Raw genomic sequence first — 12,500 nt, forward strand, 5'->3', positions numbered from 1 at the left:
AAACCTGCAATTCTACAAACACCACTGCAAATGGCGAACGATCAAAGAAATGGCGTTGTGCATGTAACATCGCAGCTGAAGTGCGCTTCAATTGTGCCCCATATCATCACATTGAAAGAAATTCACGGTGAGAAACAACACAACATTATTTTTTCATTCTTTTGTTTATTTCAGCAAAAGCAGCGGCAAAGTGGCAACTGCAAACATTTTTAATTCAAAAGAGCACACATGAAAACTAGTCAAACATTTGCAAGTTCTTCAGATATTTAAGTCATAATGAGAAAAATGTTAAGGTGCAAATGCGACAGTATTGGTTGCGATTTCAAGCCCTCTTAGGCGACTCGGCTATCAAGTACTGATATAGCCGTATCTCTTATCATGAAGAAATAAAAAAGGCGCCAGGTGCATTGTTGAGTTATATAATCATGCAGGAATTTTAAGAACACGAGAGAAGTGCTAGAGAAGGCAAGTGCTTCTCACACTTCTCGAGTATTCTTAAAATCCCCAAGTGCTCATATAACTCAACAATGCACCAGGTTTTTTAAATTTCTTTAAGAAAACAAAAATGAATACGACGTCCATTGACATTCAGAAAAATACTACACCAATTTAGTGATTGGATCTTTTTAGCGATTGGATCTTGTTAGGCAAATAATAATCATGCAATGCGATTCGTTGAATAGGATCATGTGACACTGCCGGGGGTTACATGTGCTTCTTGTGAATACTGTTTTTCTGTATCTTGTACATTAAAGATGGATTGTTATTACGTTATGGGCCCAGTATATAGCCCAGAAAAAAAACGCTCAGAATAGCGTACAGAAAGAACTCGAAGAACAGAGGTACATCGCGTTCACATTGTCTTTTTTCAGACGCGTTAACCGTGCTTAGTTGGTTTGATCAGGATGGTGGAAATCACAAATATCAAGCCCCTGAGTGGGAAGAATTACCAATCGTGGAAATATAATATCAAGCTTGTGTTGATGGAACGTGGTTTATGGGGATTTGTTGAAGGAACAGAGACTGCTCCTGGTAGTACTGCTACAGCTACAGTGCGAAATGCGTATCGTTTTCGCTCGGACAAAGCTTATTCTTTAATCGCTCTCAGTGTTGACAAGAGTTTGCAAGTTCATATACAGGAATGAGCTGGAATGACACTGGAATGAGACGGAATAACACTCAAATAAACTGCAATATAGAATGAATGAACCTGAAAATGCCAAAATATGACGTTTTTTCAGTTTGTGCCGACCAATTATTGGTTGTTTTACTATTTCTACCAGCTTGTTTCCATCATGTGATTCCCCAAGGGAATTGCACATGTTTTTTTCCTTTTGTAACATCTGAAGCACTTCTGTCATGACAAAAATTTTACAGGTACATCCGTCGCTAAATAATAATTATTTGTTGTGGAAGTAATATATTTTTTCGTTTAAATACTTTTTATATGGCCCTTGGAGTTTGCTTTCATCGTGCAAGTCAAAAAACCTGTGAACACGTTCATTTAATTCTGGCAGGTCAATTGGGTATTGACCAATCACAATCAAGTTCAGCTAACAACAAATTAATTGCATTATCATTGCTCCTTTCCTGCTTCCCACGACCCACACATGATGGAGATATACATTTACATTTTTTACATTTACATTTATTACATTTTGCCATTTTACAATAAATTTATATTTAACAATTAAAGTTAAGATAAGAAATATGGCGAGGAAACCTAAAAGAAACCAGAAGGCTTATACGAGGTTAGCTTTCCTACCAAAATAATTAAATAACACAAATATAGCGGAGCAAGACGTTCAGTTAGGTGTAACACAGGAGTAGGAACGAAGACTAAGGAAGGAATTAATAGCTGTTGATTAAACTCTTTTAGCTTGTATTTAAAGGACAGTAGAGTTAGGGTATTTTTAATTTCATAACTAAGGGTATTGAAAAATTTAGGGCCTTGAAAAGAGATAGAAAACTGTCTTATGTTAGTCCTGCAAAGAGGTAGCCCAAGAAAGGAAGCGTGTCTTGTGTTGTAACTATGAATACTATTATTAACAGAGAAAAAGAGTCAAATTTAGGAGGGAGATTACCAGTACTAAAAGAGTACATAAATTTTCCAAGTTGTAACAAGTAGATACTGGTTATTTTGAGAAATTTAAATTCTTTAAAAATTGGATCTGTGTGAGCATCACAATCGGACCTGCTTACTATCCGTATCGCCCGTTTTTGTAATATTGTTAACTTTTTTCAGGTTACTTTTGTAAGTGAATCCCCAAACTAAATTACAATAATAAAGATACGGAAGAACCATAGAATTATATAAAGTACGTAAGAAGGTTTTAGAAAGGAAATAACTGGATCTATAAATTATGCCAATAGATTTAGATATTTTATGCGCAACAAGCGATATATGGGACTTCCAGGAAAGACAATCATTCAGTATAACACCAAGGAAGAGGGTCTCTGAGACTTGGGTTAACGCTTCCCCATTAATGGAAATGTCAAAATCATAGCAGAGTCTTTTTTGTCGAGGTCTAAACACCATAAACTTAGTTTTGGATATATTAAGGGAAAAGTTTATTTGCAGCAAACCAGGCTGAGAGCTTATTGAGTTCATTGTTTAAGATATTGTTCAAAGAAACCGGGTCCTTTTCAGAAATAAATAAGTTGGTGTCATCGGCAAATAAAATGGATTCTACAATGTAGATGAGAAGCATCACAAAGGTCATTGACGTATATGATGAAAAAATAGGGGGCCAAGAATTGAACCTTGTGGGACACCACAACCTATTACCTCAGGGAGCGATCTATGGCTGTTATATTCTACAAATTGTGACCTTTGAAAAAATAGCTTTTGACCCAATCCAATGCTAGGCCTCGGATCCCATAGTGTTGTAACTTGTCAAAAAGAATGTTATGATTCACGGTATCAAATGCTTTAGACAAATCAATAAATACTCCTGCTGCAAATTCTTTGCGATCAAGGGCGAGAGAAATTTTGTCATACAAATCAACTAGAGCAAGGGAAGTTGAGTGGTTTCTCCTGAAGCCATATTGATTATCATAAAGAATATTAAAATTGTTTAAATACAAAAGAATTCGATTGTAAATAATCCTTTCTAGGAAGTTTGAGAAGCAAGGTAAAACGGAAATGGGCCTGTAGTTAGTGAAAAGAGTTTGATCTCCAGATTTAAAAATAGGGACAACACGTGCAATTTTCATTTCCCTTGGAATGACTGCGTGAGCGATCGATAAGTTAATGATGTGGGTTAATGGTGTAGCTATGTAGTGAATAGATTGTTTAATGGTGGACATAGAAATTTTATCATGTCCGGCAGCTTTACCCGGTTTGAATGAGCTGGCAATGTTGATAATTTCTTCTTCTGTAGCTGAGTTAAAGAAGATAGATTGGGGATAATTTCTAGAGAGATTGTCAATATGCAAAGATGTCACAGTGGAAGTTATTTGCGTTGCTAGGTTGGATCCAATATTAGTGAAGTATTGACAGAATTTATTAGCAATTACCACGGGATCACAGTTTTCCTGGCCATCTATCTTGAAAGTCGAGTTTAATTTGAATTTCGCTTTTTTTCTGTTTATAACCTCATTCAGTAGTCTCCAGGTGGCTTTCACATTAGATTTGGATTCCTCTAATTTCTTGTCATAGTAGAGACGTTTTGCGACTCTTAGGCTGTGGGTAAGCTTATTTTTGTATCTCTTGTAGTGCACCTCACTATGGTTAGATGGGTTAGAAAGATATTACTTGTATAACTTATTTTTCTTTTTGATCGATTTGAGTAATCCTAAAGATATCCAAAGGCTTGTTTAAGCGACGATCAGATCGTTTTATCCTTTTGTAAGGAAAACAATTGTCATAAATTTCCGTATACGTATCTACAAAGCTGCTGTAGCATTGTTGTGGATCAGCATAACCATTCAAGTGGGACCAGTTAACATTTTGCAAGTTCTCCAGAAATTTATCCATATTAGCCGAGCTCTTATCGCGTACAAAGACCGCTTCACTACAAGATTTCATAGGTTCATTATCCGAATTCGGGCAAATAGAGAAGACAGGAAGATGATCAGAGATGTCCGAGAGTAGTAATCCGGCTCTGAGATAATTATGAGTAAGGTGATTTGTGAAAATATTATCAACTAAAGTTGCTGAGTGTGAAGTTATTCTCGAGGGAAGTGTAATTAATGGAAAAAACGTACATGAGTAAAGGTCATCCATAAATTCTCCGGTGACAAGGTGATTACCATGATTCAGTAGGTTTAAATTGAAATCACCCATTAAATAATATAATTTGTTTTCTCTGGAGAGTTTTTCTACTAATTCACAATGTTTAGACACAAACGCATCAACATTTGTGTTCGGCAGTCTATAAATAACTCCAACAACAATATTCTTCTCGTTTGACCTAACAATAAACAATGATTCCATGACATCCGCGTCACTTCCAGATAAGTCGTCATGCACTTTAAAGTCACAATTGTTTGACAAGTACAATCCCACACCTCCACTGGATCTATTGGGTCTATTCTTATGAATAAATTCGTAGCCAATCATGTCAACCTCACGAGAATTATTCTGTAACCAGGTTTCGGAAATACCTATAACGGTGAAATTTATTTTCAAATTGGCCAACAAAAGGGTCAAATAGTCAACTTTGTTTCGGAGATTCCGAACATTAAGATGTAATATTGAGAAATTACTATCAGACTGACCATCTTTACTTAAGATGTTGTTAAATTTATCTTCATTAAAATAATCACAGCGACTGTTAGTATTAAAGTGTAAATCAGGATCCAAATCATCAGAACATGTTAAATGCTGATCTATGGTAGATATTAATGGGTTAAAGGCTAGATCTACCAGTCTATCATGATCGTAACGAACAGGCCAGTTGTAAAACTCATACAGTGCTAAAGCAAATTCATTATCGTCAAGGTGACTAAAGGGGAGAATTTGGGAGGAGGGCGTAATCATTTAGGAAAAAAAAGAAAAACGAAGACAAACCAACAAACAAACAAGATGATAAGGACAATCAACTTAGCTGTCTGGGCCCGCGGCCTGTCCCTGCCGTGGTCTGTCCCGAATTACCAATTTATCTAAAACAAAATAAGCCAATTTGCCAGCTCGTTTGGCATCCTTGAATCTCTCCATCTGTTCCTTTTGCTTCTCTAACGTCTCAGTCGCTAGATCTTCATTAATAAACAGGCCTGTTGGTTTCCTCTGTCTCGCTGACTTAAGAATTGCTTCTTTCTCCTTCCAGGAATTTAATCTGCATACGATAGTTCTTGGACGGCTTCTTAGAGATTCAGGCGGATTTCCAGATCCGCTTGGTCTTAATTTACCAATTCAGTGAGCTCGTTCGATTGTTGGTTCAAATTCCAAGTGTAATTTCTCCTTTAACACGTTCTTCACTATTCCTTCGGTGGTAGACCATGATTCGTTGGTTTCTTCTGGAATACCATCGATACGAATGTTACTACGACGGCTTTGGTTTTCTAAAGTACACAATCTTTTCCTCGTGTTTATCCAGGCACTGACGTATATCGTCAAGCTCTTCCTCCAAATTGGTGATTTTCGCAACTGACTCTTGCAAATTGTCAATATCTCCCCGAGAAAATTCCAGACTCGCTTTCAACTCCCCGACGGATTTAACAACACTGTCAATTCGCATGTTAACTGATGTTAATATAGAGACAAACATTGTCTTAAACATTCGTTCCTGGATCTTCAACATTTCGTTTAGAGTCGCCATCGATACAAACTGATCGCCTTCGTGATCCATATCTTTCGTTGAGGATTTAGAAGTCCTCGTTTCTGGCATGATGGTTTTTCAAGCGAAGGTCAAGTCCAAGGTCAAGCCTCTCAAACTCTCAAAATTTTGACTATTTTCACTATGGAAGTAATACGTATTTGGATCTTTTTTCTCTTCCCAAAGTCAGACGAGAGATGCGTCCAACAAATGCTCTCACTTCAACCTCAGAAGTAAAAGTGCAGTTTCTTACCAACGTCACTATCAAGTCTCAAATATCAGTCTCAAATATCAAATATCAGTTTCTTCTGTTGACAGCAGACCTCGACCGAGGGCGGCGATTGATGGAGAAATTCTATGGAGACTGAGACCATAAGAACTTTGACTATTTGAAATTTGCTGAACGTTTTCGAGTTTCAATTTTTTCGAGCTTTGCAGTATGTTGCAACAGAACTGAGAAATACGCGTAAAATTACACGAAACTAGATTCTTCCCAATTGTTGGCAATAATACCATCAAACCTGTATGCCGTGTTTCCTTGTTTGAAGAAAGAGTTGGAAGCCCAGAAAAAAGATTGATCACTAATAATATATATGTGAACAATACTTTTTCTTTCCTTTCCGCAGAATAAAAAGTAAGTGGACCGCTTTGCAAATTGTGAGAACACATTGTGCCTCGTTCCAAGATTTGTTGCTTCCCCTTAAATTTTAACTGTTTTTTTTTCTGTTAGGCTCTCTATTCTGCAAACTCATTCATTCACAGTCAAGAATGATGAAAAATTACGTTTCGTTCCTTTGCCATTCTGGTCCATGCTAATCAGCTTCATTCTGGTGTTCTTCTTGTTTGTTCTGCCTTATTCTGGTGTAAATGACTACCTCTTACGGATTCAATTTTTTTCCTCTTGGCACCAGAAGCCATAATGATAGTGACATGACATGAGGAGATTTCTAATATCCAGACGTTGCCCCTTTGAATGATCTAAAGCGGAACATAATTCGTGCCAAGTGAATTTTTATCGGGTATTGCTGTGTACATGGGAACTATTTTTCGGTGCCATTATTTTTAGAACACAGTACAAGGTACCAGAAACGATTGTTACCGTGAATTCCTAGGGTTTGTAATCTTATCAGATAATTTATGTACCTGGACAATCACTTGACGCTTTCCGTTTAATTCCAGCATTTCCTTTCAATCGAGCATTATCAAAGTTTAAGACTACTCTTGTACTCTCCTGCAATAACAGCAACAAAAACACAAGTCAGAGTGAAAGTCGTCAAACAATGTAAAAGAAAGTACATGTCCAATTCAAACTGACTTTATGCAATGCTAAATAAAACTGATTTTAAGGAAAATTTGGTTGCCTGACAGCAAGTCAAGTTATAAATTTTGCCTCAGTCACATAACTCAAGGGAAAACAATGTTCTCTCATTATTTACTAAAACCACACTGAGCGCACACTGGCAGGCCAAGCAAATACATGTAAAAACAAAGAGGACTGTAATGAAAGTCAACTTCTTAATTATATGCCAAATGCATTTAAATTTGGAGTTATTATTTTCGGCAGGAAAATTAGCATTTAGGAATAATACTAATACTAAAATGAATAATGCTAATTTGTCGGCAAACAATATGCACCAGAAAAATGGTGAATAAAATATTCCTGGATGTAAACAAGGCATAGCCAAGTGACCTAGCCTTTCTCCCTCACTTTAGATGTGTAGTAATGAAGCTTCCCCACTCAGGATGAGAGAATGCCGGGAGGCAGCAACATGCCGGTAGGGATGTGAGTGGGCAACATCTTTTAGATTTTTGGTTAGTATTACTCATAACCTCGTAAACATAGTCTAAAATCTCAGATGAATACCAGAGCATCATGTGAGGAGGTGGGATATCTACTGCCTGAGTACCTGATGACGTCAGCACCCGGGAGAACAAAGGATCCAAGCTGCCAGACTCATAAGACTTGACCTGATGCTCCACAATGGCCCGAAGAGCGGCCACTACAATTAACAAGGACAAGCACTGGCATAAGCAAAAAGTCCAGCGAAGCACCTGAAGACTACAAAGCTTCAACTAGAAGGCACAACTGAAGGCTAAAGACTATGATTATACAATCCCAGGAAGGCCTGAAGGCAAAACAATATGCACAATTCTAAAAGCCCCGAGTTAGCGACCAACTGCAGTTTTGGCCACAGGAAAGAGGGCCGAGATGATGGATCGAAACCTGACATGTCACATAGGTAAAAATTGGAAAAGGTGGTTTCGTTCTTCTAGAGTGGAAAGCTGCCCAAGATGTGGCCAAAGCTATCAGTTCATGGTCAGAAATTCCCACAAAGCCTCAAATGAATTGAGACGAGACGTGAAGGCCTGTCTGACCCCTGACTTCACCCATCTAGAAACAGAATCTGGCTGGAGCTTATTATCTCCTTGGCCAAGCTTCTATGGTAAAAACAACCAAAAGCAATTGCTCTGCCTAGGCTGCATGGATTTTAAATATTAGAAGACTGCCTGCTAAGGACAGAGTTTACAGTCAGACTCCTGTTGGCTAGCAATAAAAGCCCGGAGAGATGTAATAACCACTGGAGGGTTTGACTCTACTCTTTAATTCTTGACAACAAAGGCAGGGTGTAAAAGTATTAACATCTGCCTTGTGCCAACCAAACCTCAGAGACCCAGGCAGGTCAGGCTGCTGTCAAGGCAACTCACATGGCTTGCTGATGCAAGGGCTCCTAAGAAGACAGTCTTCCAAGTAATAAACTTCATAGCACAACCATCCAAAGGCTCAAACGGATGTTCAAGAAGGGCCTGAAGAAACAAAGCCAAAGCGACACAATAACGAAGACAGCTTGCGAGAAGAGCACAAAAATTCGAAGAAATCTGCTAACTGCTGAACAGAGGCTCAAAGACTAATCTAAGGGAGACTAATCTGTTGTGTAGAACACCAACTCTTGTACACTCGACACTTCCAGTCATAAATGCCGGCAGTAGATGCTCCAACTGTTTGGCAGAGACGCTGAGCAACTGCAACAGAAAACTGTTGCTATCGCAACCTACGCTAGATAAGCTCCACGCAAACAGATGAAGCTGTGCTGGATGAATGTGAAGAACTCTTGTCTGGGGCTGTCTCAGCAGCTGAAGCAAAAGGGGTACCTCCCAAGGAAAATCCACTAGCAAGCTGAGAAGCATTGGAAGCCATGGCTGGTAATGCTAAAGAAAGACCACTAGAAGCATTCAACACTGATCTGAGTGCACCAACTTGTGAGGCACCCGCTGTATCAATGCAGTTGGGGGATAGGCATACACCCACCATCTGTCCCACAAAATTGACAGAATATCCACTGCCATTAGAAGGGAGGTTGTAGTATCTGTTGGGGTGCCTGTGGCTGCCCAAAAAAAGTATTACAGGATAGGTATTGGACAAAAATAGGAGAGTGGCGCGAAGACAACAAAAATTAGGAGTTATATCATTTGAATATGGCTTAAATGCCGGTCTATTCTTAGAAGATGATATTTTTCAAGTAATAAGAATGCAATGTGTTGATGGCATTCAGAACATTGCACTCAGGCTTGCAGAGACATGGATCAAATTTTCATTATTGTTATTAGTACCTTCACTTTTAATCAATCTTTGTTATTGCAAGTGCACAGTGCAACTAAATGAAAGCCAGTCAATTATGAGGAAAAGCACTAACTTCTTTCAGGTCCTTGTTATGAAAATGCTCTCCAGTCAGCTCTACTGAAATGTCTTGCAAATTATTAAACAGTACCAACAACCAACTTGTCAGAAAATATCAGGAACACTGTGGCTATGTGGCCGGCAGCTGGCCACGGTGTTAAAAACACTAAATGAATGGCACTTTTATGTGAAGTAAAGCAATGTTAAAACTCATTCCAATACAACACCTCATGTAGAGTCAAACCTAGGATCGCCTCCATGACAAGCGCTACTCATTATTACTGATCCCTTCGAGGCCAGGTGCCAACTCACAGAAATTTTTTGGGAGACTGGGCAGAGATACCATGGCGGTCAGACGTGTCCTTCTAATGACGCCTAACTTTTTAATAATGAAATAACTTTGGAATTTGCAAGCTATAAATGTAAATGCCCATGAAGAAGAACAAGCATGGCGATAGAGGATCTACAAAGGAAGAAACTTCTCCTTTGAAGAGATCAAACATGGCAGCCAACTTAGATAGAAACCTTGAAGGACATATTTTACGCGAAGTCTTTCAATAATTGACTGACAGCAAGGAGGAGCCAAGTCTGCTGGAAATTAAGAATTTGCTATTGGCCATCAATAACTCTTTAAATTGTTCCGTTTCATCAATACTAAGCGAGAGCAAAGCTCTGAGGAAGGAAATCGAGGAGTTAAAAGTCAGTATTAACTTCAACAACAGTGAACTCAAGGATCTCAAAGAGTCATTGAACAGGACTAACAACGAAAACAAAGCGCTGAAAAAAACCCTAGACTCGTTGAATGAGCAATAAAGAAAAACTTTGCAAACAAGCAGAAGAGCTAGTGCAACTGTGGGATAACCTCGAGCAATATACAAGCAAAAACTCCATTGAAATCCAAGGAATTCCAGCATATGCTTACTCTAGTACAGACGATGTGGTAATCAAAGTAGCAGAAGCGCTCAATATTACGGTTGGACCTGAAGATATTGACATTTCACAAAAATTAAAGAGGAGGAACCCTAAACCCTAACCCTATTGTGAAATTTGTGAGTCATAAAACAAAGGAAAGTATGTACAAAGAACGGGCAAAGTTAAAAAATGTTAAAATCAAAGAACTATTCCCAGGATATCCCAGCGAGATAAAACGAGGTACTTTCCTTAATGAGAACCTCACAATGTACAGACAAGGACTCGTAAATGAAGCCAACAGACGAAGAAGAGAAGGTACTCTGTTCAGCGTTTGGATAATGGATGGTAAGATTTTTGCTAAAACATTACCAGATGGTACTCCTATCCGAATCTTCTATGAGGAAGATCTAGATAAACTATAGGCAATTCAAATAATACCTTCTTAGTATCATGAGGCGTCCATCTCTGCTCTTATTCTCTTTTTTTTAATTGTCAGGTGCAATGATTTTTCAAAGTGTATGTAAAGCAACTAGTTGTTTGTTTTTTGTTATTTTTCTATAAATGTCTGTTTTACATGTGCAACACTACTGTTTATTTGCCACCAAAAATGTATTTCTTCCTGATAGTGATATCCTTTGTTTCTGGTTAATTTCGTTATCCACAGGCAGTCTTATTACATGCACCAGCATAAAATTATGTTTTCAATTCTATCAATCCATAGTCATAAACGTCCTTCTACAGCCCCAAAACATGAGGTTTATAACATTTCTCCAAATCTTGTTTAAATGTTCCCTGAATTATTCAAATTAACCTCGTTGAATGTGAGGGCATAACTAATTTCCAAAAAGGAGAACAATGTTTTTACGGTGTGGACAAAGAAAATCTCACGTAGTCTTTTTGCCAGAGACACATTCCAAAAAAGACACAGAATCTCAATGGCGAAATGAATGGGGAGGCAAAATATTGTTTTCTCACGGGAGCTATAATTCGGCAGGTGTTGTGATCCTAATTAGGAATGGTTTTGATTTCAAGGAGCATTGGGTCATTTTAGATCCCCTAGGGCGTTACCTCATTGTAAAGGCAACTATTTTAGATAAAATACGTCTTGGTGAATATATATGCCCCTAACATGGACAAAGACTTGTTGGCTTTTTTGGGAACCATTAAAAAATTGATCTGCGATAACAACCTAGATGATGAAGAAAATATAATTGTTGGTGGTGATTTTAATTGCCCCCATTTATTCCTTGCTCAATAAAAAAGGTGGTGTCCTATCTCCAAGAAGAGCTGTGGTGGAGAGAATTGGAGCTAATTGATATATGGAGGATTAGAAATCCTAGTATGAAGAGCTTGACTTGAAGTCAAAAATCTCCATGTGTGTTCTGCCGTTTAAACTATTGGCTCATCTTCAATATCTGCAGGATTTTTTGCAGTCTACTAACATCTTGCCAGTGATTAGGACTGACCATGCCGCGATTGACCATCGAATATTACAAACGATTTTGGGATGTAATTAAAAACCCCTTCATTGAATGCATCAATGAATTTTTTTGAAAAAGGTGAAATGTCAAATACACAGAAGACAGGTGTAATAACGCTCATCAAGAAGAGAGGCAAAGATCGCTGCTTCATTGAGGACTGGCGACCTATTTAGTTACTAAATGTTGATGCAAAGATAATGTCAAAAGTTATTGATGCCATAATAAAGGATGTATTACCAAATATCATCCATAGCAATCAAACTGGTTATGGTAAAGACCGCTATATATGCGAAACAGTGTTCCTTTCGATCTTTCAAAACCTTCTTTCAAACATTCAGAATGCGTATTTGATGTATCTAAAGCAAAATCAAAACACTATTACATCCTCTTAGTTGGCGCTAAGGCTCGCCTTCCAAACAGTAGTATAAACTTGCAATGAGAATTTAATATTACTAAAGATCAACTTGAAAAGTCTTATCATCTTCCACATACTGTCACTTGTGAGCCTTGCCTAAAGGCATTTCAATACAAAGTCCTAAATACAATTTTGTACACTAATGACAAATTGTATAAGATCGGTTACATTGAAAACTATTATTGCTCTTTCTGCAACCATGAGAAGGAAACTTCATACCATCTTCTGTTTCATTGTCCTCATTCAAATACATTTCA

General features: G+C 38.0%; 1 protein-coding gene across 2 annotated transcripts in view; it reads right to left on the minus strand.

Moving 5' to 3' along the window:
- The window catches only part of LOC138043287 (fidgetin-like protein 1), a 153,803-nt gene that overhangs the window by 57,424 nt on the left and 83,879 nt on the right, over positions 1–12,500 (minus strand). For both annotated transcript variants that reach the window (XM_068889482.1, XM_068889481.1), the window contains exon 6: positions 6,903–6,990. In XM_068889482.1, the coding sequence (XP_068745583.1) occupies positions 6,903–6,990 (88 nt within the window). The remainder of the gene's footprint in view (positions 1–6,902; positions 6,991–12,500) is intronic.

This window comes from Montipora capricornis, chromosome 3 (assembly GCF_036669925.1).
Source record: "Montipora capricornis isolate CH-2021 chromosome 3, ASM3666992v2, whole genome shotgun sequence".
Classification (NCBI taxonomy): Eukaryota; Metazoa; Cnidaria; class Anthozoa; order Scleractinia; family Acroporidae; genus Montipora; species Montipora capricornis.